The 27,997-nt window shown below is 40.3% G+C and overlaps 1 protein-coding gene across 1 annotated transcript; it reads left to right on the top strand.

Moving 5' to 3' along the window:
• Positions 1 to 163: 163 nt before the first annotated feature.
• On the top strand, positions 164 to 24,052 carry tinagl1 (tubulointerstitial nephritis antigen-like 1). Its single transcript, XM_053334672.1, has 12 exons — positions 164 to 292; positions 3,895 to 4,205; positions 6,380 to 6,446; positions 11,367 to 11,459; positions 11,584 to 11,698; positions 14,226 to 14,352; positions 14,722 to 14,872; positions 14,979 to 15,165; positions 16,385 to 16,430; positions 17,468 to 17,591; positions 20,982 to 21,027; positions 21,375 to 24,052. Exons 2-12 carry the CDS (start codon positions 3,902 to 3,904, stop codon positions 21,540 to 21,542), a joined length of 1,428 nt encoding a protein of 475 aa, XP_053190647.1. The 5' UTR covers positions 164 to 292; positions 3,895 to 3,901; the 3' UTR covers positions 21,543 to 24,052.
• Positions 24,053 to 27,997: the final 3,945 nt, after the last annotated feature.

Below are 27,997 nucleotides of genomic sequence, written 5' to 3'. Positions count from 1 at the left end.
AGAGAGAGCAGGAGGCAGTGAAGCCAAGTATATCCAGGGGACAGGGCAGAGAGTGAAGGGGGGGCATTGGGGGGAGTGGTTAGCCTTGCTGGCTGCCTGTATATAGAGAAGACAGAGTGTGACAGAGCAGATCCTGTGAGAGAGAGAGAGAGAGAGAGGAACAGAGAAAAGAGAGACTGACTTTTTATCAAAATACTCTCTACCTGTGAAGGACTTCCTGAGCAAGGCATCAACACAACTCTCCAGTTTTCTATCGGATTACAAAAACATCTGATTTCTCTCTCCAAACAAGGTAAGGAAACTTTTTGCATTCTTCGCTTTTACCCTCTCCCTCTCCTCTGCCAGACTCCAGGCAGGTGCAGGCTGAACGTCACACTGTGGCATTCACTTTTCCTCATGTTACCATTAATATCTCTCTCATTAGTCAAGTCTTAACTGTTATATGACATATTTACTTTCTAGGTGTTGGATGGCAGGCCACAATATTCACAACGTTATTAATAGATTTGATAATATGATTGGGACACTGGTGGGATTTGTTTGTTTTTTTTGGAAGAGGTTACTGAGTCCAGTGAGTGTGTGGCTGCTCCTCTCGTGTACCTCACAATGAGACTGATAGAGCACCAAGACCTAATCCCTTCACTCACCTGTTGTGGTGCAAGCCTCATTAAACACCTGTACAGCATTAAAAAAGTTCTCTATTCTCCACTGCTTTGACCTGGTGGGTGTTTTACAAAAATACAGCTGGGCAGATAATAGTCAAAGGCTGTGTGAAAGAGCTTTTTACAAATAGCATACTGAGCCAGGAAGGCTGATTTATCTTGTGGGTGGTGCAGTGATATCTCAAAGTTCAGCTGCACGAAGGAAATAGTGTGGTCTGAGCATGTCGAAGCAGGGGAAATTAAAGTTTCGGTTTACCAACATTTTCAAGATTTTTTCACACACCTCTAATTGTATCCAAATGCATAGATACTTTAGAGATAATAAGTTGATTTCTGGTGCCCACATCATTAAAAAAATTCACAACATGTTGATCCTGCTATTATAAAGTAGTTTCATTTGCCCACATTGAGGTCTGGGCATTGTTCAGACTAGCTGGAACACTGTTTTGGAGAGAGGCGCTGCTGTTTAATTAAATCTCTAAAAACTACAAAAAATTAAAAACTAATTAACTGGATTGCTACATACCACTTTGAAATTTGGGGATAACTGGCTGTTTAATTATGCGTTTGAGTATGATATAATCAGTCTTACATACTGTAATGCTCTGTTCACTGAGATCAAACCAGTTGAGTTTGTGATCGTGGTCCTGAAGCTGGGATGAAGGTCGAGCTGGACAGCTGACACTGACTCCTCTGATGCAACCTATGTGATGTGTATATGTACAATATTTGTGTGTGACTGAGCGTGCATGTGAGCCACATGCAAAGGGTTCATCTTTCCTGTAGCTGCAATGTGGGATCAGTAGCTTGGCTACAGCTGTCTGGAGCACTGATGAGCCATATGGCAGCTTCGGTGACACTCTGTAAACCGCAGAGACATGACTAAAGAGGTGTATTATATACTGTAAGGCTACAATGTTTGTTGCTCCGTATTAAATGTGTCTCCTTATCATATGAATCCATATAAATCTGTTAGAAATATTGAGTTTTTACATGCTAGTTTGGTCAAGAAAATTAGATAATATGCTAAAATGATCATTGTTATTTCGCAATATCTGAGAGCTACTGGGAGAATGAGGGTGATTTTTTGCTGTTGGTTACAAATGCTACTTTGTATAGAGAAGCTACTGCTCAAGTATTATCAGCTGCCAGCATTATGATCAGCACTTGTGTTTTTTTTTTTTTTTTTTCACCCTGGCAGTTTGACCTGAAGGCCTCAGCAGCTCATTTGGCAGACTGGTGGGTGTTTTATTGCACTGCTGCTCAGGGTGTACCACAACAAAACACTTGTGTATAGGAGGAGACCTGCCCATCCCATGCTGCCATATGCTTCTGTGTGTGTGTGTGTGTGTGTGTGTGTGTGTGTGTGTGCGCTAGTGTAGAGTGTGGTATGTGTGTGTGTGTATTTCAACTAAAGGCGCAGTCATGCAGAAAACAGCACAGCAAAGATCTTTTCCGGGGCCCCTGCTTTATGTGCAGAGTGTCTATTGTGTTCTGAGATCTGATTGGATAATTAATGATGCTATTTATGTAAGCAGCAGGCCAACCCCTCGCCTTTGTCCAGCCCCTCATAGACTGCACTATTCTGTAACCTGACCAATAAACACACATACATACACATGGATGATTATTTGACCTGTGTTAAGCCTGAGAGTGAGAGTTTGGATTACTCACACACCCACCTACAATCACACAGACAGACAGAGAGACAGAGAGACAGACAGACAGACAGGCAGACAGACAGGCAGACACACACATACACACACACACACACACACACACACACACACACACACACACACACACACACACACACGTACACACACACACACACACACACACACACACTTAAATCACTTGCCTAACCCTTACCCCTAACCTTAGCCACTTCATACCGCCCCACACACAAAAATGAATAATTAATAAAAGCCTGACCATTGAAGGAGATGTATTAACACACACTAGAGTGCATTGTGTGAAAATTAAAACCAGTAGAGTGCTTCTTCAAACCTGAATCCCTGACACTTTTACCATGTAGAAATATTTCATATCACAGTGTATCATATCTAAAGTTGAAGATCACGTGCCACATAGGGTTAAAATGTACCTTTAATAGCACTATGTAAACAATATTTCATGTTGTTGTTTTTTCAAATGACATTCGCATGTTTATCTGTTAGTTTCACACACTTCTCAAAGTGCTGACTCATGAACATCTAGAACATCTAGTGATTGTCCAAAATCCTGCCCTTAAATTGTGAGATATCAGAGCCTCCAGCACAAGCGTGGTCATTTTAGTTTCTATGACTAACAGACATTTGAAGTATATGTATAGTTAACCTACTTCTGACCTGTTACATGGCATTTAGATAAACCTCTTTGTTTCTGGGTTCAATTATTACTCAACGTGTGTTGTGTCTATTCAGCTAGATAATTTCCTCCAGTGTGATAGATGAGCTTTGACAGCAGGACATTACTTTATTTCCGTGACTGTGACCATCCTAATCTTGGATGATAATGTCCCTCCCTCATTCTAGTAACTGTACCGGCAGGTTCCTCTGAGATAAAATATTCTATTACAAGGGGATCTGCATGAGTAAATATAATACCAGCATTTATGAAAAAAACCCAAAACAAATAAAAAACAGTAAAATGTGGGAGCTACATGTACTTGTGTAACAGTCTCAGGGAACCAGCCTTTCACCCTGAGACCTGAAATGACCCTATCATGCGTCATCCAGCATTTAAAAAGCCATGTGTTTCTATTGCTGAACACTTGTTTTCCCACTTTCTTGCTGAGTGTATTTTCATATTTAGCTGCTGTTTGTCTTGGCTACTTGAGAGGAAAGTTGGAAAAAAAATAAGCACCAAGACAATCACCAAGGATCATGTGAGTTTGACCATTTACTGGCCAACTCTGTTTAAAGATGTCTTTTATGTGTGTGTGTGTGTGTGTGTGTGTGTGTGTGTGTGTGTGTGTGTGCTACCAAGTGTATATGAGTGTATTTGTAGTCTATGTGAATTTTACAGCAGGAAGAGGATGGTGTGTTGGTTCAGTTATATCCCAAATATTCTGCTCACACTGTAATCTCTTCACCTCTTCTCCTGTGAAGCGAGAAGTATTTCTTCTTTGGAAAGCGAGCAAACATTTTCCATTCCATCGTATAACTGTCCATAAGAATAAGGATCATAAACATCTTATATCCTATTCCTTGTGTCCATTCTTTCACAGATTTACCATGAACCTCTTCCTGTTGACTATGGCGACGCTACTCCTGGTGGTGGGAGAGGGAACTGCAGAAAGAATCCTGTCAAGAAGGACCAAAAGGGAGCTTGCCAGTCCACTCCATGTAGGTGGCATCAGGGACCCCTATGGCTCATATTGCCAGAGGAGAGGAGGCTGCTGCCCAGGTAGGGACGACCTGTGCACAGTGCCCTACCTGGACACCATCTGCTACTGTGACCTGTTCTGCAACCGCACTGTCTCTGACTGCTGCCCAGACTTCTGGAGTCAATGTCTCGGCGTGGAGCCACCTTTCATTGGTAAGTTTGTGTGTGCATCAGTGACTTTTACAGGAGTGTGTGTGGGCCTGCCGTGGTTAATTAGGTCAGGCTCAGCTCAGTCAGAGTGAACTGAAAATGAATTACTATTACACACGTGCCCTCTTTCATCCTTAAAAGACAGATACATGCTTAAGATATGGGACTCAAAAATTGAGTGAGGTGTGAAGGAGGGCTGAATCACTAATCTAATCACACACTAATTTTGAATAGAGTGGTTAAATAAACAATCATACAGCAACTGAATGTGCAAACTGGCCCTTTTTGTGACTGCTGCTATGGCTGCTATTATGATGCAGAATAAAGGAGCATGTGCACAGGCTATAGATAACTATCAATCAGTAACCAATCAGTTCCACATTGTGTGTTGCGTTTCTCAAAACAGACATATCAATTATCTCAGAATGGAAGCCTGAAATATGGTACAAGAATAAAAGACCCTCCCCTGCTCTCCCATAAAATATCAGACTAGCCTCCCTTCATTGAAATAAAAAGATTATACCCTTCCCTTTTTCTAACACCCCCACCCCTCACTGATAATTCTCATACAGTCTCTAAGTGAATAAACTGGTTTAGCTCATTTTCTCCAAATGGTTGACTACATTTGGCGTCCCCACACAGCTTTAGTGCCACTCTCTCAGAGCAGAGGTGTAAAATGTGCCAGCGACAGCAGAGACCTACCTGAGAAAAGTGCAGGGAACAGTGGGCTTCTTATTAACCCAGACAGAAGGAGGAGGGGTGGATGGTGGGATGAATGGAGGTCAGGAGAAAGAATGTGGGCTATGTAGAGGAAGGGGGGGACAGACAACGGGTGCAGGACAAGAGGTAGTAGGGTCCTTCCAGGTATGTGTTCCCTGGACAACAAGGTAGGGCTCATGAGGTGGGATGCACATTCACAAGCTAATGCATGCACACACACACATTGTTTGCTTGTGAACACACGTACGAAAACATGCACACACATGCATGTTTGACCAATCAGTGACACAGCCTGGAGAAAGGCTATGGCTCTTCAAAAGAAAGGTGGTGACAGATTTTTACAATAGGCTGTTTCTCTTATCGCTGCCTGGCAGTTACAGACTGTTGCAGCCCATAACTCAATAATAAATGCTTTATTTACTTTAGTTGAACTTTACTCATTGTGTTTTGAAAGTCATTATATAATTATTTATTGTATTATATAACATATGTCACAGCCGCCCGTTAAATGAAATTACACACAATCAGTTCAACAAGTTTCGTCTGGATCAGTGTGTAACTTGTCACACCCTGCAGCTCTGCCATAACTGAGTTGTGATAGACTGTCAGACAGCTGCGAGGTGGGTAGGTAGGTATCTGAGGGCCTCAGTCGTAAATCTTGCTATCTGCACTGGGCCTCACACCAGAAGACGGGGAAACCTCCTCACACTGTAAATTCTCCGCCAGCTCATGCACTAAATTCCTTAAGAAATTCACACTGACAACACCTTGCATTGTAAATTACTGTAGGTTGTAGATTCATTGTGAGTCTGTCACAGTGTCAATATAGTTTTCCTAATCTGAAACAAGCAGGGTTCAGGGTTCAAGTGTAATGGGTCATATTCATTCAAAAGGAATGCTCTCCGCTACATTATTTGAGTGGCTTATGGAAATGACAAAAATGAGTTTACTCCACCACTGCAGCTGATCATTTTTTGGTGCCTAATTATGGATGTAATGTATCGGCTGCTTTCTTGGCCCTCCATTTCACTAGAGATGGCGAAGTGAAGTGTAAGCTGGTTAAAGCATGACGAGGGCCCAGGAAGCCTGGGAAGGCAGGAAAGAAACTAACGCTGCATTCCTACACTGGATTACTGGAGCTCAGAACTCCTTAGACCTCACATATTCTGTGTGTACACTCACACACTGTACACACACACACACACACACACACACACACACACACACACACACACACACTAGGAGACTTACAATGAACACTTTTTGTTGTGGTTGCAAGTGAGGGAATTTGGCCAGTGTAATTACATTACACTGAGGCCTGTATATGTCATCTACATCCCTGCTTCTCTTTTTTTGTCTCTCTATTTGAGGCTTTCCTTGAGATTAGTGGCAAGGTTTTTTTGTTTTGCAATATCAAATCCATGTATACTAAGTTGGCTCTCTTTGTCTCCTCTCAGGCACCTGCGAAAGAAATGGAAACAAGTTCTTTACGGGGCAAACATACAAAGAGAACTGCAATTTATGGTATGTAAACCCCTCTTTCTTTATCTATCACTCTCTTTCAGACTCTTAAATCTGGGGTTCCCCCTAAATGTGCCTTTAAATTAGCAAAATATTTTTTCAATCCCAGTTTGACTGTTTAATCTATGCACTCTGTGTCTACTTGTTTAAACACTTTACTGAAGCACTTCAACAAATCAAATATTCAAGCAAAGGATTCTGCATATCTATGCAACCACTTTAAAGAAGCAGATGTCTTGTGCATTATATTTCTCAAAAAATCCCACTGACATACAGTACAGTATTTATTTTAAAAAATGTAATGATCTGCTATGGAATTTAAAATATAGTTGAGTGGGTTTGAGTAGTGATTGTCTGCACAAAATATGTTTCTAATATGTTGCCGCCAGTGGATCAGTGGGATAATATTTGATTTTGAGCAGTATTTTACATTTATCATGTAATCATCATTTACACACACACATGCACACACTAGGCCTTCCTCTCTATCTTAGTTCTTTGCCTTTATGACAATAATGAGATAGGACAGGAACAACAACAATGAAAATAATATTTTGTGTCCAGCCAGAGCACTGTGGAGATTTAATTATTCTAAAGCATTCTTTGTTACCATCAAATAAAGAACAGCTTGGTAGTCTGGCTCTGTAGCAGGATGGACAGCAGTTTCATATCTCAAAATAAATCAGAACAGGCCTCATGCTATTTCTTCAAATTGTTTAATAATGCTGTGTGAGTAACATGGCAAATTTAATAATAATTGAAACAGATTTCCTTTTGAGCTTTGAAGCTGCCCTGTTTTCGATAAAATCCACTCTCCTTTAATATACAAAACTGAGCCTGGATATTATAATAAAGTGTCTTTTAACTTCATGGCCTTCTTTACCATGTGAATAAGTTGCTATGTCATTTTTCTGCATGATACAGACGACATACAAGGCGATGTAGAACAGTCAAATGAGTGAAGACAGGAAGAGGAGAAATTTAATTCCTCACCTGCTCTCTACTGAGGTTTATCACATCTGTGTCATTCTTCAAAGTCCCTGAGTGTGAACATCCACGCTTGCAGACACGTTAGCAAATGTTGATTTAACATCCATTTGTACATCTGTATTATATTTATTTTAATACAACAAGAACATGCTGTGGCTGTTTGTCACGACATGTCTCACCCTAACTACGCTGACCTCACTAATCTCCCCATCATCTGCTTTAAGCCATCGCAGCTGTTCAACTCAAGTAGCTGCACTCTGTCAATTTGATAGGCCTGAAGTATGACTCTTATCAAGGCAGCTCAATTAGTCTGACCTAAAGGGGCTGATGGGCGCTTAGATAGGTGAGAATGGAAGTCAGCCTGAGTTGATAAATGGCAGAGCTAATGTTTCTTCACGAGGAAAGACTTGTAGAGGTTGAGCAAACACAAGCTACGTACTAAAAATAGCCTCCAGTCTTCCGGGTCACTAGAAAATAGCATTTATTTGCTAACTCCCACTTTCACCACCAAACAAAAGAGTCTTATGCGCATACGGCATCACACGTGTGTGTTAAGGCAATACACATGGAGACTTGAAAAATTGCATCACAACTTTGGCGCAGAAGGACAAACACACACTCCCTGTTACACTCCCACTCTCTTCATTTATTAATGCAGGGCGGAGAATAAGGTTTCCGCTTTGAGAAGACAGTCAGCTCTTCCTCTCTCTCATTGACAGTGGTTGAGCCCCCGCACGCTTCTAGCTGTTCCTCCTACATGTTTTAACTGTCCATTGACACCAAATTACTCAAATATTACAAATACAACCAATAAATAGCACGTTGATATAAGTGTCAAAATCATAATATAAACTTTATGTGCAACTACAGTTTTATTGTAGCTTGTAATAACTTTTGGGCAGATTGTGTCAGCACTATGAAGCATAGAAACACAGCACAATATGAGCATGAAGTTTTAAAACAACTTTTATGTTTATTGTTGCGTGCATGTGTGTGTGTGTGTGTGTGTGAAGATGCACTGTGATATGTGTGGCAGTCTTCTGTTGTGTTAATGGGATCGCCAGCTGAGGTCCTTTCCTCCCTGAGCCATTGGCATCCTGATATTGTAACGGTTTATCTCTGAATGATCTATAACATGGCGCCTCCTGCTTGCACCCGCAATCTCACGCAGCCAAAAGGAGGAACTATCGCACCTTTGATTTGGCTGCAGTTCAGCTCTCTTTATGTACCTCATATTGGCCACGAGCCAATACCGTCTTGGGCTTTTTATGTTGCTGTACAGTTTCTGAGACTGTACAGATAACATCATATCTGTACACACACAAACATGGCTCTGTTCCCACTGATTGGTCGGGATCTGTACACCTCATGTAACTCAGGTGTGTATATGTAGATAATGAAAGTGTGTATGTACGGTCAGAAGTGAAGAGGGTGTCTGCCTCTAATAGGGAATGTGATGGAGAATGTGAAATATGGCTGCCCACTGTCTATGCAAACACTCACATTTCACTCTCAGTTACATTCTGTCCCTCTGTCTCCACAAGTCTGTCAATATGCCTGTGTGTGTGTGTGTGTGTGTGTGTGTGTGTGTCCGGTGTATGTCCCATTCATTTACCGTGTGAATTTATTGCTGTTTTTGAAGCCTTGGCACTGCGCCACATGCCTGTGTTCCTCCTGAAGCGAGGACAAGGTGAGAGGTCATCTTCTCTGTCCTCTAATCAAAGCCATCTGACAGTCCTCTGTGGGATGCTGGGCAGACAGTCATTGTGTGTGGTGCCCCAATATTGTATTTTCACATGTGTCTCCGAGACCCAGCAGGGAGGAGTGGAGTTTGAGTAGTGATACATATTCTATAGATTTCAGCGTGACAAAAGGGGAATTTGGCCTGTTCATCATTGTGTGTGAGACTGTGTTTAATGATCTTCCTGGGCATGTTCCCCTCTCTGTAAACATAATGTACAGTAGACTGAGTGGGTGGCAGACCATACATGCCTGTGTGGGAAACACCCCTCATACTTCTTCTCCCCCTAATGCACTCATTCATTATAATATTCCCAAAACAGCTGCTGGCATTGCGGCTGACTGTAATACTTAATTATCTATAATGACTTTTTACTTTATTTAATCAGGTAATCTTATCGAGATCAAGATATTTTTTCAACAATTTACTGTCAAATGACCAAGAAACCATGAAAACACTGATAAGATCTCCAAATAGGGATGAAAGAATTCAGCTTGAGGCTTGTTTGGAATTCATTTAAAAGGTACATAACATTTGTATTGAGTCCTACTGCTAAGTCAGTAGGCTTGTTGACATGAAGATTAATTAGTATTATCTAGCATTAAGATCATTTACTGGAGGTTATTTTTAATCTTAAACAGTTGAGTCTTGAATGAATATTGTGAGTTGATTATCTCCCACTTGTCAATAACGAAGTCCATACAACTTTTTGATATGGAAAGCAATGATGAGCGTAAAATTTGTGATGACTGATTAACAAGCTCATATACTGGGTTTAAAATGAATAATGACAGTGTAAAATGACTCTGTAGTTAAGTACACACATAAATGTTCACCCATCAAGTAGAAGTGTATCCTGGCATTTTAAATGTAGTATTATTGTAGGCATCAATTTTGGAGTTTTCTATAAAATTTATGGAATTATATGAGATTAAATATTCTGAAAACTATCAGTTTCCGCAAATTCATGGGACTTTGGTGACACTAAGGAACAACAAAATTTCAATCTATTACCTTAAGTATCTTTCAAAAATGTCTTTATTGATTTTAATACTGGAGTGGTCCCGTAATACATTCAGATGCGTAGTTGAGGCACGGCAACAGTAACAGAGTACTGAAGGAAGGTTCCACACCCACCAGAACACCCTAAATTCACTCACCCAAAACAGAAAAAGAACCCACAGAAAGACAACACATTCACACCAAGGCACACCAAGGGACACGCAAACAATAACAGCAAACAATAGTAAGTAAGCAGGTTAACAATTGAGGTAAGGTAAACACATAAGTAAGTACTCAAAAAAGGGTGAGTGGAGAATAAAATAGATACAAAAAATAAAAGTAAATTAAAAAAAGGGGGGGGGGGTGTAGTGCTCAGTCTCAGTTAGACATTTTCAGCATCAACAGTTAGGGAGCCAATGTGGTTTACAAAAGGTTGCCACGTCTCATAGAATGTACATAAGGAACCCTTGAGGGAGAACCTTATCTTCTCCAGGGTGATACATCGCAGCATTTCATGGATCCATTTATTGTGAGTGGGAGGGGAGGTATGATTCCACTTAAGGAGGATGAGCCTTCGAGCAAGTAAGGAAGAAAATGCAATAATGTGCTGTGAGGATTTAGACAGTACCTTAAGTATCTTAAGTATTAAGTATCAGTGGTAAGTGAGCTGAAATCAAGTGTATGATTACTTATTAGTGACAGTCTGTGATTTGTTTGCTGTCTGTCTGGCTACACACTCACAAGCAGACACACACACACACACACACACACACACACACACACACACACACACACACACATACAGTCCTTCACAATGAGTCATCAAAAAAGTACCCAGAGCATAGTTGATCTGTTTTTGAATATTCCCAAAGTCACCATTAATATCCTGCTTTCTTATCTCCTTTGCCATCTGCTAGACTTCTTTAGCCATTCTTCTTATCTTCTGACTAAAAAAGGATTCGCATTCTGCAGCCTTAAAAGGCTCATGTTCCCTTTAACTTCTCCCCCTCATTCTGTGTTTTCCCCTTATTTTCCAGCTTCTGACGTTTCTCCTCTCTTCTTATTCAGGATTCCACAGTCCTGGCATATTCTGAGATTTCACTGACTTTAATATTAATATAGAAATAAGTCACAGCTACAACAGATATGCTGTATTGAAATGTGTTAATATCTGTTTTTCACCTCTGTAGCACATGTGGGGTCACAGGACGCTGGGAGTGTGAGCAGCATGCCTGTCTGATGGAGCCTGACATGATCCATGCTGTCAACAGAGGAAACTATGGGTAAAAGACATCAAAATGTACAACATGAACATGCCTTTGATGGTCTAAAATTAGATCTTTCCTACTCATGGTTACAATCATGTCTTCTTTCTTCTTTTTCTCTCCAACTGTTTTGCACTGTCAGGTGGAAAGCATCTAACTACAGTCAGCTCTATGGCATGACTCTGGACGAGGGTATCCGCTACCGCCTGGGAACTCAGAGACCCTCCAGGACTATTATGAACATGAATGAGATCCAGGTACAAAATAGTCCTTACACAGTTCACAAACACCAGTAAAAACAAAGAGAAATAATTTGTATGTTGTACTTAGTGGCTTGGTAAGGTGGTCAAGTTACTGAACACACAAATAACACAAGTATAAATCAGCGTAGGTGCAAGTCACAGAATCTTTGCCAGTTCCAGTGTTGCTGTTTTGTACCTGACCTCTGAACCCTGACTTTGTTTTAAAAAGGGGTTAAGAGAGGAGAAATCTTCCTAAGGGGACTGGTAGAGTATCATATTACAAACTGTGGTTTTCCCCTTCAAATTCCACTTAAGTAGCTTCAAAGTTAGAAAAACATGCCAAGAATGTCACTTACATCTTTCTCATTAAATCTCCAACATTTCACTGAAGCTTTATAATACTTCAGGCCCAAGATGTCATGATTTTTTTTCTTTTTTTTGTTGTAAGTTAGTGTTATAGTATAATGTAAATAGTCCATATTCTTTGTGCATAATTCTGCACAAAATTCCCCAAAATTCAGACTGACATAAGCTAAAGTTCTTGTAATGATGTTTGTAATGATGGACCCAACAGTGAGGCAATAAAAAAAAACCAGTTTACACATTTTTAATCCATTGAATGAAATCACTTCCTTTTTACTGGGTATGGTAGGCTGAAAATGTGCCAAACCAGATTTTTTAGTGTTTAGAAAAGTGAATAGTAGGCTGTAATGATAACACAGAACAGCTCATTTCAACCTAAAACTTGTTTTTTTCATTTGGTCAAGCAAGGATTTAATCAATCATTTTAAGCCATTTTTGAGCAATGACAGATTATATGTCTTATTATTGAATTCAACTTTTCAGCTAATCACATTACTACACATTAAAAAAGATTTTTAAAATTATTAATTTAGAGCCACCATGCTGTATGTGCTGTAAATCAGTCAGTGTGAGTGTGTGACATATGTAGGGTGGAGATTTGGGTTAGAGGGGGTGTTGGTGGAGGGATGCAGGAAGTTTTATCAGCAGGTGAGAATGTGAATAAAAATGTAAATTGCTACAGTTGTTATTGTGCCTTTTCATGTGACACTTTGTTGGAACTTGCGATTTTGCGATGTTGCGATATGCAGGTTTAACAGCTACTACAACAAGGAAGTGCTGATCAAAAAGTTTTTCACCTGCTTATGCTGGCCTGTTAGAATTCGATGGTGTCTCCATCTGGAACCTCAGCCCATTCTGAGCCGCTCGGCTTTTGTTTACATTTTACACAGACAGATTACATTAGACTGAACCCAAAGCTCAGACAGAGAAGATGGAGGAGATGGTGGCTGCCTGGAGAATAAAGAGCAACCTCCACCTCAGTCTACACCCCTCCTCCGCCCTCTATCCTTCGCTTCATCCATTCACAACCTCCTACCCCATAACATTTTTCCCAGCATTCCACGACTTCTTCCGCCAAAAAACTTCACAAATCCCCCTCCTTCTTCTTCCGTCGTCTGCGTGTCCATACCTGTGCCAGGAACCAGATCAGAGCCCATTCATAAATCTCTCTCCATCTCTCTTTTCCTTTCTGTCTGCAGACTCTCGTGCAAGGGAAGGGAAATTCATGAATGAATTTATTACACACACACACACACACACACACATAATCACGTTATCCTTGCAGCCATTTCTCCTCTTTTATTACGCCTCTTGGTCAGGTGTCTTCCTGTTTGGACTTTGACCTTCCATAATAACATATCTCTAACCAGCACATTCCCTTGTTATGTATCAGGTAGTCTGTGCTCTGAATACATCACTATTAATCCAAGGAATGTAGAACAGGAAGCCAGGCATTTTGTGAGAGAGAGGAGAAGTCAGGTGTACAGAAGTGTGTGCTCCATTATCACACATAACAGAGAATTTAAGGGCACATCCAACCCCAAGAGGAGACTAATAGATTGAACATGTTAAGTATGTGAGAAGTACCTATGGGTGAAGGTGCACTATCAGAAAAAATATTTGTACTGTAGGCGTATCCCTGTAATAAAGATTTATTATCAAAGCAACATTGATAGTCTACATAAATGCCTCCCTGAAGAATGAAAGTTCACCGTGTCCAAGCGATGCATTAGATTTAAGACTGATGTAACTAAATGGCCTCATAGTTTCATGGAGTGGACTAGGATCAAAGCTTTCCGTCTATTTCACAGCCTAAGAGATTGACACTAGGCCAAATGGTCCTAATCGTCTGTGAATAAGACCCTTCTACTGGAGGGTTGATTAGCAGACTTATGTAATCTGCCCGTGATCCACAAGTATTTTAATTGCAGCTGTTAGTTTGTGTTTTGTTGTGTGCAAACAATACGCTGCACCAACTGATACTAAATTTACACCCACCTCACTATGCAGCTTTATGTTGCCTCTCTAAATCCTTGTTTTCACTTGTGATGATTGTTATCGAGAAAATTAACGTTTTCTCAATTAGAGTGTTATATGGTCTTCTTGACTGGGATTTTACACTGAAGCAGGACTGTATAAACTGTCTCCTTAACTCTTTCTTCATCTGTCCTTCTGTCAGATGAACATGGATCCTCAGACAGATCGTCTGCCGCTCTATTTCAACTCCTTAGAGAAATGGCCTGGGAAGATTCACGAACCACTTGACCAGGGAAACTGTGCAGCCTCCTGGGCTTTCTCAACTGCATGTAGGTTCTCAATAGAATAACCTGGAAAATGTTCTATATGTGCTATCATTATACAGGACAGAAAAAACACCTCTTTGATGCTATGCTGGCAGCTTTTGTAGTCATGCAATATTTTTGAGTTTTTCCGTGCAGATATTTGTTAACCAACACCTGAAAAGAATTGAAGGATGTGTGTGTGTGTGTCTCATGATGATTAATGGACATTGGATATTATATTTTAGCTTGCTAGTCCTCTGGTTGCAAAATATTAACAGTCTAGAGGATAAAATAATTTGGTTTAATTATAAAGCAATCACATACAGTGTTTAAACATTTTTTGAAAAAGTTTTGGGCATAACATTTTGTAATGTTGTCTATTCCTCTAACTAGCTGTGGCGTCAGACAGAATCTCCATCCAGTCAATGGGTCACATGACTCCTCAGTTGTCGCCACAGAACCTCATTTCTTGTGACACAAGAAACCAGGGAGGTTGTGCCGGTGGACGCATCGATGGGGCCTGGTGGTACCTCCGACGTAGAGGGTAAAGACCTCCTTTTTTATGAACTGGAAACAAAAAAGCAACACTGCCTGCAAATAAGTAGTGATTACTAAAGATTTGATCCATCTTTCCATTTTTCCTCTCATAGAGTGGTGACAGAAGACTGTTACCCATACGTGCCTCCACAGCAAACACCAGCAGAAATTGGCCGTTGTATGATGCAGAGTCGTTCAGTCGGCCGGGGGAAGAGGCAGGCCACGCAGCGCTGCCCCAACACACACAACTACCACAATGACATCTACCAGTCAACACCACCCTACAGGCTCTCATCCAATGTAAGCATTTCACAAGCATTTCTCTCCTACATCAGTTTAACACCCAACCAGCATAACAAGCCTTTAATATCATTCAACACTGAACTTTCGTAAGTTTGCTGTACCTTTTTCTGGCTCCCTCGTGCAACAGTAGACTGTAATCTCTCTCACGTGTTTATTGCAGTATGTGTTTTTGCACACTTTCCTCATGCATACTTGACTCTCTTGTGAATGAACATGGGAATGTACAGGATTAAGTGCTGGAAAGAAGTCTCCAGTGAAGGCACAACGGGCAAGAAATTGTCTTTTTATTTTCAGCTGGCAGCTTTCATGGTTCTGGCCTCGTTAGGAGGTTTATAGAAATATAATACAGAATTATACAGTAATCTATTCTGATTACCGCTTTGCCTCCAAAAATATTGTATATCAGTGAGTGAATTATACCAATTTTCAGACTGTACTCAGGATAACAGCATAATCATCATCTATTATTCTTTCTAGACTCAAAAGCGTATGTGGGATTTGATTACTGTGACTACTTTTTAATATCAAATTATTGTACTGTGTCTACACGTCACCTATTCTTACCTATTCTTACAATACAGGGTTGCGTGAACCAGAATCAGTAAGTTGATACTGTAGAGAGTAATGACTGGTTAAGAAAATACCGACAACTGTGCTGTATTATTAGCAACGTATATCAGTATATATTGCACTGCAGTTATTCCCAGCAACTGTGAGGTAAATAATAAATTGGTAAACATGAATCCTAATTGGTTATTGGAAGCTGGGTGATCTAAATTTGAAAAAAATAAAATAAAATAATTCATGTCCACTTTGTGTGCCCCCGTCCTTCCTTTACAGTCCAGAGTATCACATAGCATTCACTAAAACTGTTTCCAGAAGCCATCTCTGCACCCTGCCTCGCGCATCTTATCCGACTCTAAGTTCACCACTGAGCTACAGTCAACATGTGGTTTATCAGGAGCATCCATCAATGCTAAATGACGGCTAATGCCTCTTAAAATCATTACAGCCTGTTGTTTCTGTCTCCTGATGATCTGTGAAGTCAATAAGCCAGGCATTAAGACCATGGGGCCCTGCTTGACTCAATCTTATTACCTGACTCTTAACATCCAGGGGTTGATTTCATCCTCTCCATTTCACCGACATGTAATGATATCTCTGTCTCTCTCTCTCTCCTCTGCCTATAAATCGTTCCATCTATCTTTTCTATTAGGACAAGGAGATTATGAAGGAGATTATGGATAATGGCCCTGTGCAAGGTAAGTGATGTCCTTTTATGTGTGTGTGTGTGTGTGTGTGTGTGTGTGTGTGTGAGTGATCCTTAAATACACTTGTAGATAATATTTTAATGTCAACATGTGCTCCCAAGTGAATGTTTCTTTTTAAAAATGAGCACAACACTGCACTCCCGAGGGACATGCAGGAAAACACACACATTATTCCAAACATGTGTACCTTGAAGGCTTGTATTGGGTATTTGACCTCCCATGATGTCATGTTTGACCTTGTGATCCTGATAGTTTTGTCCCGCGTTTCAACTCTGACCCCAGTCACCTGGTCAGAAATGATGGGTTTTCATGTCAGTATAGTGGAGCTGACCTTCCTTTACTGGCATACCTCACTGTCTGGTGCCCATCTGGACCATTGTCAAGTACACTTGAATAGATACACGTGTGTGTGTGCGCGTGTGTGCGTGCGTGCGTGAGTGTGTGTGTGTGTGTGTGTGTGTGTGTGTTTTATTGTTTAGCAGTTCAGGAAGACCTATTGGCTTCACATCAAGTTTCCTTTTTGCCTGAGTTTCTTTCTGACTTAAAGGCATAGAGGTGCGTGTGTGTTTGTTTACGCATTCTATTTCATTTTATAATTTGTTGATAAGAGGGAAGGTAAAGGAACAGGGTTCTCAGCCAAGGAAAAACATGAGTCAGTGCAGGTAGACTTCCAAATAAGGGAATTTCTTAGCTGTACATCCAGAAAGTTATTCCTATTGAGCTGGAATAGGAAAGTCACATGGAGTTCAGTTTTGCAGCATGGAACAGTGCACACAAACACACACACACAGCTTCCTTTTCTGATGTGTGGGTGTGTGTGACTCTGGGGAGAAATTGAAATTTGTGCTAGGCGAAACTGGAAAATTACTTTTAGATTAATCTAAGGGGTTGAGTAAGATTTTTATCTTTAACTGCGCATAATAGATTTAGCAGCTCTTATAAAGGAGAGTAATATTGTGTGTGTGTGTGTGTGTGCATGTGCATGTTATATCTTTGTATTAATACTCCCAGCTTGTTTGTGCTTGCAGCTATTATGGAGGTCCACGAGGACTTCTTTGTCTATAAGAGTGGGATCTACAAACACACTGACGTCAGCTTCACCAAACCTTCACAATACCGCAAACATGGCACACACTCAGTCAGGATCACTGGGTAAGTTAATAGTATAGTATGCTTAATAATTAACCTTTTGTTGTGTTGTTCTGTGAAACCACTAGCTTATTAGTCATAGAAAGCCAGTAAGTAAAGGTTTTGTTGTCTGCCTTAACCTGATTGGACTCAACATAGCTAGACTTTCATATTATGTCTTTGTGTTCTGTAATGAAAACTTTTCATTTGGAGCATTGATAAGGATGAAAATTCACTTCATGTCACACAAACTTTACTGTTAAGTGAATGAAGACTGGATAATAAACATCTGCCATTGGTCATTGTAATCCTGGTATCCATGTGTCAGACTTCACTGTTGCTACATGCTCAGCCATTTCAACATAAATAGTGTATCTAAAGGATGAATCAGGTTCTATATGAGTTGGTCCTGGTATCAGGCTTGAATTTGCAAGCCTCATCAAAGCCTTCACCAGTCGAAAGCGTACCTGTGAATAAGCGTCCCTCCCAGTCTATTGCTGTTGAAGACACACCTTGGCTCCACTGCTCCATTTGCCCCAGACAAGGCCCCCCTCCCCGTCCTCTTCTATGTAGTAACTTCGGCGACCACAAATATGCAGACGGGCAGACCACTGACACACCTGGATTACCTGCCCCCATCCTCTCTTTTCTCCTGCCTTTACATTCGCCATATCTCTTCTTGTTCTGTGGTGTCTCAATCATCACTCCTTAGCTGGCCATCTGACTCAGTGACCACAACCGCTTCCTCTTTTTTCCTCTTCTGCCAATAAGCCAAAAACACTTTTGTTGTAAATTAGACTATCTCCAGACAGACAGGTAGTTGTTTGCTGCAGTTTTTTTCTGGACCAGCTACGGACTAGCCCCATAACTCTGAATGTCTGTCTGTCACTCACTGACTGATAGGTTACACCATTGGTGCAGCTGGCCCTGTGTTGGAATTTCCCCATTGGCTGTTGCTTTTTTCAAAATAATTCAGTGCAAACAGTTTCAATTAAGTTTTCAGGGGGCATTTACATGCGTCTCATCAGTCACCACAGAAAATTACAGATGAACATTTAATATCCAGGAATTCACATTGTACAGATCACCACTAACTATCTCTGGAAAAAATTATTTACATGGTCTGGCTGTATAGGTTTTGGCCTAGTCCTATTATGTCTCCTTTGGAGGGCAGTGAAAGGCCAGCAGAGGTTTTAAGCTGTAAAAAGTCTTAAACATCCCTTTTACTTGTAAATATTTTACAGAGTGACTTATCCAGCTGGTGTCTGTTGTGACAATGATAGGTTGCTGCTCACTGGTCTCACTTTTCTGAAATTAGAAAAATAAGCAGCTACATCGTAATGGGCCATATAATAGGGGCACAGGAATGTGTTTTTGTGAGCATTTGACTTAACCTTACACCATTGTGTCTGAGCTTGTCTCTGACTTAACTGACATTTTCTGCAAAACTCCAGACAGTGTAGTTAAGGGCTACGATAACAATAATCTTGCTGGTTTTTTTTTATCTGATTGGCCATAGATGAGGACAGTACACAGCTCATTTACCAAAGAACCTCCACTTTTCCTGTCCCTTTTCATGTGCATGTCTTGCATGTTCTCTTTATTTTATGCCATTTCATTTTATGACATCCCACAGTATGGCATGTATTGACATGTGAACATCTAACCTGTACTTAGTATGTTTAAATCACATACTACAGTAGCACGCAGTGTTCAGAAATACCTTAATGTAAAACTGTGAACATGTTTGTTCACCAGGATCACACTCTGTGGACTGTAATTATGTCTCTATACCTTCAGTATGTCAATAAACTGTGGAGGTATGCAAGGTGTGAGATGATGCTGAGGATTCCCAGTTCCCCAAATGCCTCCAGCTCTTTGGCTCCTTCTACTGACACTGTGATTCCTTGCCACTCTGGATGAGTGGATGTACCATAGACATGGGTTTAGGAACGGATAGGGTGAAAGGGGGAAGCGGGGGACATAGATTTTTGAGCACCAACCTGCCAGCCACAGGCATCAGTATGTTTACACAGACCAAATCCCATAGCAGTGCGTTCCTTTAAGCCCAGAGCCTGGGAAAGTTTGTAGAAAGAGCATTGAGGTCCACTGTGGTGGAAAGGGCATTGTCTGGGCCGCTGATCCTGACTGCACTGGACAGAGAGAGGGGGATCAGTCCCCCGGAGAAGAGGTCAGGGGTGGGCTAAGGGGCGTTGGGGAAGGGCGGGGCACATGGGCACGACAGTATGCCCATCATTGTCCCCGAGTGAGCAAACGAGCTGATTGGAGGCCAGATAAGAGATCAGCAGTGGTCCGATTCTGTTTGGCTCTGTCCATACCAATAAATATGCAGGCAGGCAGGCATGCATATGTGGACACACAACCACACATACAGGTGTGTTTGCACACAGACACACATCCATCCAGAGTAGTCCTGCCACCTCTGTTTGAGATTGTAGCTGGCATTTGTTGTTTATACAGCTGACTTTAATGTTTCTGCTGCTGGTCGATGTGCAGTCTGACTCCAGTCAGAGAAACACTGGGCTAATAAAGTCACTTGCTGATAGAAGGTTGGCATCATCTGGCACTGCTATGGTGGCGGGCTACTGAGTTGGCAGAGTCTGAAACCAGCCACACTATTTCCCAGCATTCCTTTCCCTTATAAAAGATAACAAGTGATTTGGGCACCGGGAGTCTCTTGGGAAACGAAAGGCCTGGAGTGCAAAAACAGGATGGGAATCAGCTTTGGGAGAATGTTTTGATCATGACAAGCAGAAACGGCAGGCGTCTAAAAGTTGGCAGCTGCTAAACTAAGACCAAATGCAAGGCATGATGGGAATTTATGGGTCTTAGCCAAGGTTTCCTGAGAACAAAGCTACTGGCGAGCAAGAGCGTAGCAATATGCCTTGCATGTATTTCTGTGTTTTTAGAATGGTTTCGTCCTCAGTGTTGTTGTCTGCTTTTTGTATGTTGACGGGATTGAGGTGGTGTTCACTTCCTCTTAACCTACCCTCTCCTTCCTGTTTCATGTCTGGAGTGCGGAAACGGCACAGGAAAAGGGGAATTCCGTGTTCTTTAGAATGAAATGAAGTAGGAGTGCAACAAGGCGGTGTCCAGCCATAAATAATCTGTTTTCAGGATGTTGTTAATGAGATGAAAGATTTTTTCCAACCACTTGAATACTACTTATACCTCTTCCTGATTTTCTGTCAAATAATGCCAAGTGTGTCTAGGGTGAACACATTCCTGAGGGGTGTTTACATCAGACATGTTTGCTTGAAATGATTCATACTTTAAAAAAAAACTGTGCAACTCTGACACAGCTATTTTGATATTTGTAATTGAGTATATTTTGGTGTTGGGTTTTCACTCTCATGCATGTTGGGTAACCATCCTCCTGGCTTTGTGTACCAGGTGGGGAGAGGAGAGACACTATGATGGGACATCAAAAAAATATTGGGTAAGATCTTTTTTTCTTGACATCTTTCTTTCTTTTTCTTTCTTCTCTAGGAGTCTAAAAACTTTACTTGAACTGGTAACACTGTTAAAAGCTTGTTATATTAAAAAACTATAGTACTGTAGTAAAGTAGTAGTACATTCAAGACCAAACTGGCTCTTTATTGGTTCAAAGCATTGCACTTTTTCCATTAAAATACAATTTTAATTTGTGTGTTCAACAGTGTTGTAAGTTCAGTTTCTTGCCTAATGTGCAAAAATATGACCATATGCATTCTTGAATTGAAATAAGTCACATCTGTAGTATCTTTGACTGTATTTTACAATCTCTGTAATATATTTCCTTTTCAGATTGCTGCCAACTCCTGGGGAAAGAACTGGGGAGAGAATGGCTACTTCCGTATTGCTCGCGGGGACAATGAGTGTGAGATTGAAACGTTTGTGATCGGCGTGTGGGGCAGGATCACGATGGAGGACATGCACAACCATCATCACCACCATCGTCGTCGACACATTTAGAGACATCTTTGTTTTTATCCCATTGTAGAGTTGGTTGTTACCCCAGAGGAGAACCATACCAAGAGAACTTTTTAACATCCCCATGTACACCAAGCTGGCAGGGAGAGCCACAAAATCAAACCCAGGGCCCCTTTGACCTCTTGTTTTACACCCTACTTTACTCTGAGGATCAATACAACCCCTCTTCTCCACCCTCTTTACCCTTTTAATAGAACTACTCTCCCTGCTCCCTCTGTAACTCAAGGTTTATGGCACCAAAAAACAAAGAAAAACTAAGCTTAGCTAAATCTCGTTTATGTTGCCGTGCCTGGCATCAAGATGCCACATGAGGCACCTCAGGTACCTACTGTTCCAAAGACCACACTTCCCATAATCCTCATCATAACATCTGGTGAAATACGTTTATGTCAAGTTAGGTGATGACAGAAGGAGAGACCTAATCTGATCTTTCATATTCTTCTTTGTGCTTCCTTGTCAACTTGAACCATAAGCCTTTTCTAGCTCTAAATCTATAATCCAGACGGACAGAAAAGACGAAATCTGAGAGCCAGATTATCAGACATCAGACAGGGACATTTCCCTTTGAGAAAGACACACCCAGGTCAACTGTGTAAGATGATGATGTATCATTGATGACCTTTTTGACATTTACCTGTCAGCTATACACTTGCACAGCTCGCCTCATTCCCTCAGTTTTAGAGAGGACCCTTGCATGGAGATAGTAGCTGCAGGCAGTCGAGTTTCTCACACATTCCAGTGACATAGAATCTGACTCTGGAAGCAAGAGATTTGGTGCAGAGTATTCAATTACAAACAACTTTGGGATTTTAGGAGTACTTACAACACCACTGATCCTGACCAATCATCTAAAAGCAGTATAATTTAACAATGAAAGAGGCTAAATATTTGCCCTCCAACTACATGTTCAGACTGGGAAGGACAGCATCAGAAGATGGGATATTATAAATTTGAAGAGCCATTACCTTACCAATCAAACGTGTCATTTGCTTTTGGCTACAGGTGAAATTATTACTTTCATTCTTGTGAGATGATAAAAAGTTGTCACGATGACTTATTTAGAAAAATATCCCATTTAAAATAAAAAGATTGTAATGCCTTAAAGAAGCAGAGTTGTTTTGACCACCGCAAAAGAAAGATAGTGTTTGTGTATAATAGTCTTAATTTGCTCTGTTCTATGTACTGAGTACTGTTCTGAGTCATATTTTAAAGTTTTATTTTAATACTTGTTTTAAGATGTATTGTATGTAGTAACTTTCATAACACACTCATCACTTGGTTGCTTCTCTGTTTGTGCTTCTACATAGTTGACCACAGCAAAGAGGATGGGGGGAGAGGAGGGGGGCAAATACTGCTGCTAAAGTCCAGTCTGTGCTAGTTTGATTCATTTTATGTGTAATAAACATGTAAAAACACTTCTAACAAATACTGAAACACCGGCTCAAGACACACTGGTTGCAGATGCAATGTGTGTCTTATTTTTACATTTTTTACTGTATTTTGCTGGAACACTTAACATGTTATCAGCTGTGTGCCTTGCTTTGCTACAGCATCACAGCACTTTCTGATGTCTTTAATTCAATTGATTGCAGGCTGATTGAGGGATTTTCAGATCATTTTTGAGCACAGCCTTACTTGAAAAGGAAAGTAAAGTATATTATTACCACTTGCCTTAAATTATATCCCGATGTGCTTCAACTGTAACTTCAAAAGACATTTCCCATTTGTATATCATCATGTCTCTTGATCTTGAAGTCCTTCTGTGGTCTCCTTCAGGCATGGACAGGCAGATAGACATAAAAGCAAAAATAAATGGATGGACAGGCAATGTGCAATGTGGTAGAGGTGCTATGGATAGATAAGCAGTTACTGTTATCTTTCTCCTTCACTTTAGGGAATCTTTGCTTTCATTTTCAATCGAGCGAGGGTAAAGAAAGATCAAGAGAAGCCTATCAGCATGCATGTCAGGTTCAAAATGAATGACAGTACACCGAGAACAATGTGAAACTGAGCTCCTTGCCCTGAAAAGAAAGTGATTATTTCAAACGTCTGTAGCAGAAAAAGGGAAATTCTTCACCTCCATATTTTCTTCAGCAGACAATTTGAGAGAAAAAGATCAATGGACAAAATCTTAGTTACTAGATTGATTTACATTCTCATGTTGCACTCATTTTAAGTGCACACATTTGTTTCATTTGTTTCCTAACAATTTGCACATATTTTCAAGTGAAGTTGAGCCTTTAATATTCATCCAAACAATACAATTTATAAGGTATTTGATGTCTTCCCTGTTCAAGAGTATCCCCAACATGAGTTCTGTGTATGTTGGACAAACCAGGGTCCTGATCCTTAAATGTATCGTAGGGCTAAGATGATAGAAGCTGCACACAGTTCAAAAGCAAGTTTTGTTATGCATAAAGTTGTGGCATATGACCAAAGCTGGAATACTTTTCTTATTTTCGATGTCCATTTCTTTTGGCTTACAGTAGTATACAGTAGTATTATTACACTAACAGTCATTCATTCATTGTTACCTTGACCAAAATGCTACAGATGACACTGAATATGAAGAAAAGCAAAGAAAGGTTCTCAAGGACTTTTTTTAAAGTACATTTTTAAATACACTGAAGCAATTGAGTTATGATTATTATTACATAGAGTAATGGTTCAGATCTAACTAATAATACATATGTTGCAAATATACTCAAGTCTGTTCCATATAAATTAATCTAGCTCTTTCAGCCAAACAGTTTTCTCCAACTACATAACCCCCTCCCCAGGAACTGCAGCAGAAACCCACTCAGAAGTTGTGTATTTTATGAAAATGAACCACTGCTTATTCACAGATGTGTAGACTTTATTTATGACAAGATGTGTAAATTATATACTTTTATTCCTCTTTGTTTTTCCTGTGCAATGTTTTATTATCTCTCTGTCTCTTGTATTGTGTGTACACTCAATGTAATACCGCATAAGTGTTCACCTGTGCAGCACAATAAAGTCTTTCCAAAAACCACACTCAGTCTCACTGTGACTACCTCCACCTGAAATATGACAGCTTGAATGGATGCTGGTGAAGTTATGCGTCCTTTAGAAACATTAGGGATCAGTGAGCCACTAGGGTCTGCGTGCAGGGTGTTCAGGGAGAAGCTCAATGGCATGTAGCCGGGTGAGATGAGGATAGTTTTTATAACACCCTGCTGTGTCAGCGTACTCTTCCATCACTTAGCAATAACTCTGGCCAGCGCTCGGTGGAAGACAAGGTCAAAGAGTATGCAAAACTGTAAAGTGTATTACATAAATTGATAAAATACCCTAAGAAAAACTGGATCATCAGCATTGTGCTTATATAGCTATAATTTACACCCATTCCTACTCCTTCATTATACTGTAATGTGGGAAAGTGTGTCTCCATGTCTCACATAAACACCTGGGTGAACATCTGCCTCAAAGACGGAGTGGCTCTAACCTTGAGAGTGGACACCCTCCTGTTTGAAGTGAGAGAAATTGCATGTCTGTAAAATTAGCTATATTGAGAGGATTGTCACATATATCAACAGGCTCTGTGAGTGAAAACAACCAGGTGTTCTCACTGACAGCATGTCCAACAAACACTAAACAGGAGTGTACGGTACAGACGCCTTGGAGGAGTGACCTTCACCTTACATTCCTGCATTAGGCTGTGCATTGAAGAATCACTCACCTATGAAACTTTTTAATGAGCTGTACATTGCTCAATTCAGGTTACACTTCAAGCTTTTCAGAAAGTAGAGTTAATATTGCACTAATATGGCAAAATGAAGACGATGATGCCACTGGTAAAAGAAGAGCATACAGTGACTCTAAAAAGTATTCATCCACTTTGGTGTTTTCCCAAATGGGTGGCTATAATTTGGCTTTTTTTTTTTACAAGAATTTACAAACAAAAAAACCTATTTAATGTATTTAAAGTGAAAACAGTAATGTCAATTAATTAAAAATATATAATGTAAAATAAGTGACTGCATAAATATTCACCCCTTTTAAAGTGACTGACCTAATTAGTCTCACAATTAGTGAAACAGAGATAGTATAAAGACACCTGTTTCTCTGTGATCCAGTCTCAACCGTATTCCTGGCTAAAATCACACAATGAAGACAAAAGAATACTCCAAGCAGCTCAAAGAAAAGATTATTGAAAAGTGTAAGTGAGGGGATAAATACAAAAAAATTCAAACTCACTGAACATTCCCCGGAGTTCAGTTAAATCCATCATTTTAAATCTGCTAAGAACAGGCCGCCCTCACAAACTGAGTGACTGTGCAAGAAGGAAACTGGTGACGGAGGCCACCAACACACCTATGACTACTCTGAAGGAGTTAAAAGCTTCAGTGGCTGAGATGGGAGAGACTGTGCATACAACAAGTGTTGCTTTATGGGAGAGTGGAAAAGAGAAAACCACTGTAGAAGAAAACTCATATTAAATCTTGTCTGGAGTTCGGTCAAAGGCATGTGGGAGACTCCAAGGTCAACTGGAAGAAGGTTCTTTGGTCTGATGAGACCAAAATTTGATTGATCAGACTAGACGCTATGTTTGGGAGACACCAAACACGAAAACGAATGCAGCGAAATATCAAGAAATTTTGGAGGACAATCTCAATCAGTCTGCAAGAGAACTACAACTTGATCTAAAGCATACAGCGAAAGCTACACAGAAATGGTTAAAAGACAATACAATACAATATACTTTGTTGTCCCGCTTAGGGAAATTTGTCTTGGACCCAGCAACTGCGCCATAAATACCTTGACAACCACAATGACAACAGACAAAACATCACCAGCCATACCATCCCAACAACAATTACATAACAGTATTGCACATATCCCATAACATTGCACACAATGGGCTGTTCGTGCCTGCCAAAGGTGCATCTACTAAATACTGACTTGAAGGGGGTGACTATTTATGCAATCACTTATTTTACATAATATATTTTTAATTAATTGACATTACTTTGTAAAAATCTGTTTTCACATTAAGGAGTTTTTTTGTAAATTCTTGTGTCAAAAAGCCAAAGTGTATTGATCATGATTTAATTTATAAAAGCAATAAAAGGGGGAAACATTCAAGAGGGGTTAATACTTTTTATAGGCACTGTAATCACATATTTTATACTATTATTACTACTATTTTTGATATGTAAGTTATGTTTTGATATGTAAATCATACATTGATGCAAATTGAAACACCTCACTGGCAATGTGGTAACTTTCATATGGGTAAAATAATATTTTTGCACTGAAAACATTGAAATTCTTGTGAAAATGCATTTGCGACATGGTTTTATAAAAATAAAAGTAATCCCACAGGCTACTAAGGCCTGGCCTCAGTGAAAGCTTTAGAGTACGTTATGAAAAAATGTGGAGAAAAATACACAATATTACAGAGCTTATCTCCTCACAGCAGCCACAGGGACCAAGTATGGCAACTTGGATCAAGGGATCTGTCCAGTGACTGTTTACATTTCTCTCATTGTTTCTGCGTCACCAAGTAGCCATTCATTACCTCAGCAGCTACTGCTCCTTTCCCCCCAGCTGATGGTAAGGAATGGGTGAGTATAAGGGAAAAGGAGGAAGCCGTTATTAAAGACAGAGGCACTAGAACAATCAGTGGCTGAAGACCCCACCCAGGTCCACCCCGGTCCAGGAATGTGATCTTCTTCTCAGGTTCTGCTTTGCTGTGTGTAGCCTGTTCCATACACGTGAAACAACAGACAGTCTCTCACCACTTTTTAAGTGCTGCCTGTACTTGAGTTTTCCCATAAGATGTCAACAAACATGTTTTGGAAGATTATGCCGGCTGCCAGAGGCAAAACCCTTTCCCATAAACGACACCTTAATAAAGAACATACATTTCACTTCACCTCTAGGGAACCCTGGTTAAGAGTGCTGAAGCAGAGCCAAATCAGATAGCTTTTAGAGGGAATCCTGAGACAAACACATACTGTCACAACCTTTGATGTATTGTTCTCTGCTGTGTAAACAAATATTTCTACATTACATACCTTCCCATGATACATTTCTCATAATAATTGAAAGCCTGTCTGTAACGCTAACTTACCTTCAGTATAAAAAGTGAAAAGATACAGTAGCTACTGATAAATTGCAGCTGTTTCTCAACATTTTGCAGTCTTATCAGCTATTTGATCCTGATTAATTCTGTAATGCGAGGCCCACCCGCTTCATCACATCTCAAGCACATTTTGTTGAGTGCTGCCATCTTCTGGAAGTCTATCAGTACAGCTGAAAAAAATCATACCAAGATAGAGTGCCTACTTAAGTGCTAAATTGAGATTTTAAAAAAATGACCTCATAATGAAAGTGAAATAATAACACATAACAGTAAGTGAATATTACAATAAGAATTTTATTAATTTTCTTTTTCCCTGTGCTATCAT

Source organism: Scomber japonicus, chromosome 15 (genome assembly GCF_027409825.1).
Source record: "Scomber japonicus isolate fScoJap1 chromosome 15, fScoJap1.pri, whole genome shotgun sequence".
NCBI classification, from domain to species: Eukaryota; Metazoa; Chordata; class Actinopteri; order Scombriformes; family Scombridae; genus Scomber; species Scomber japonicus.
The sequence above is the reverse complement of the archived record's forward strand: the minus strand, read 5'-3'. Positions and strand labels throughout refer to the sequence as shown.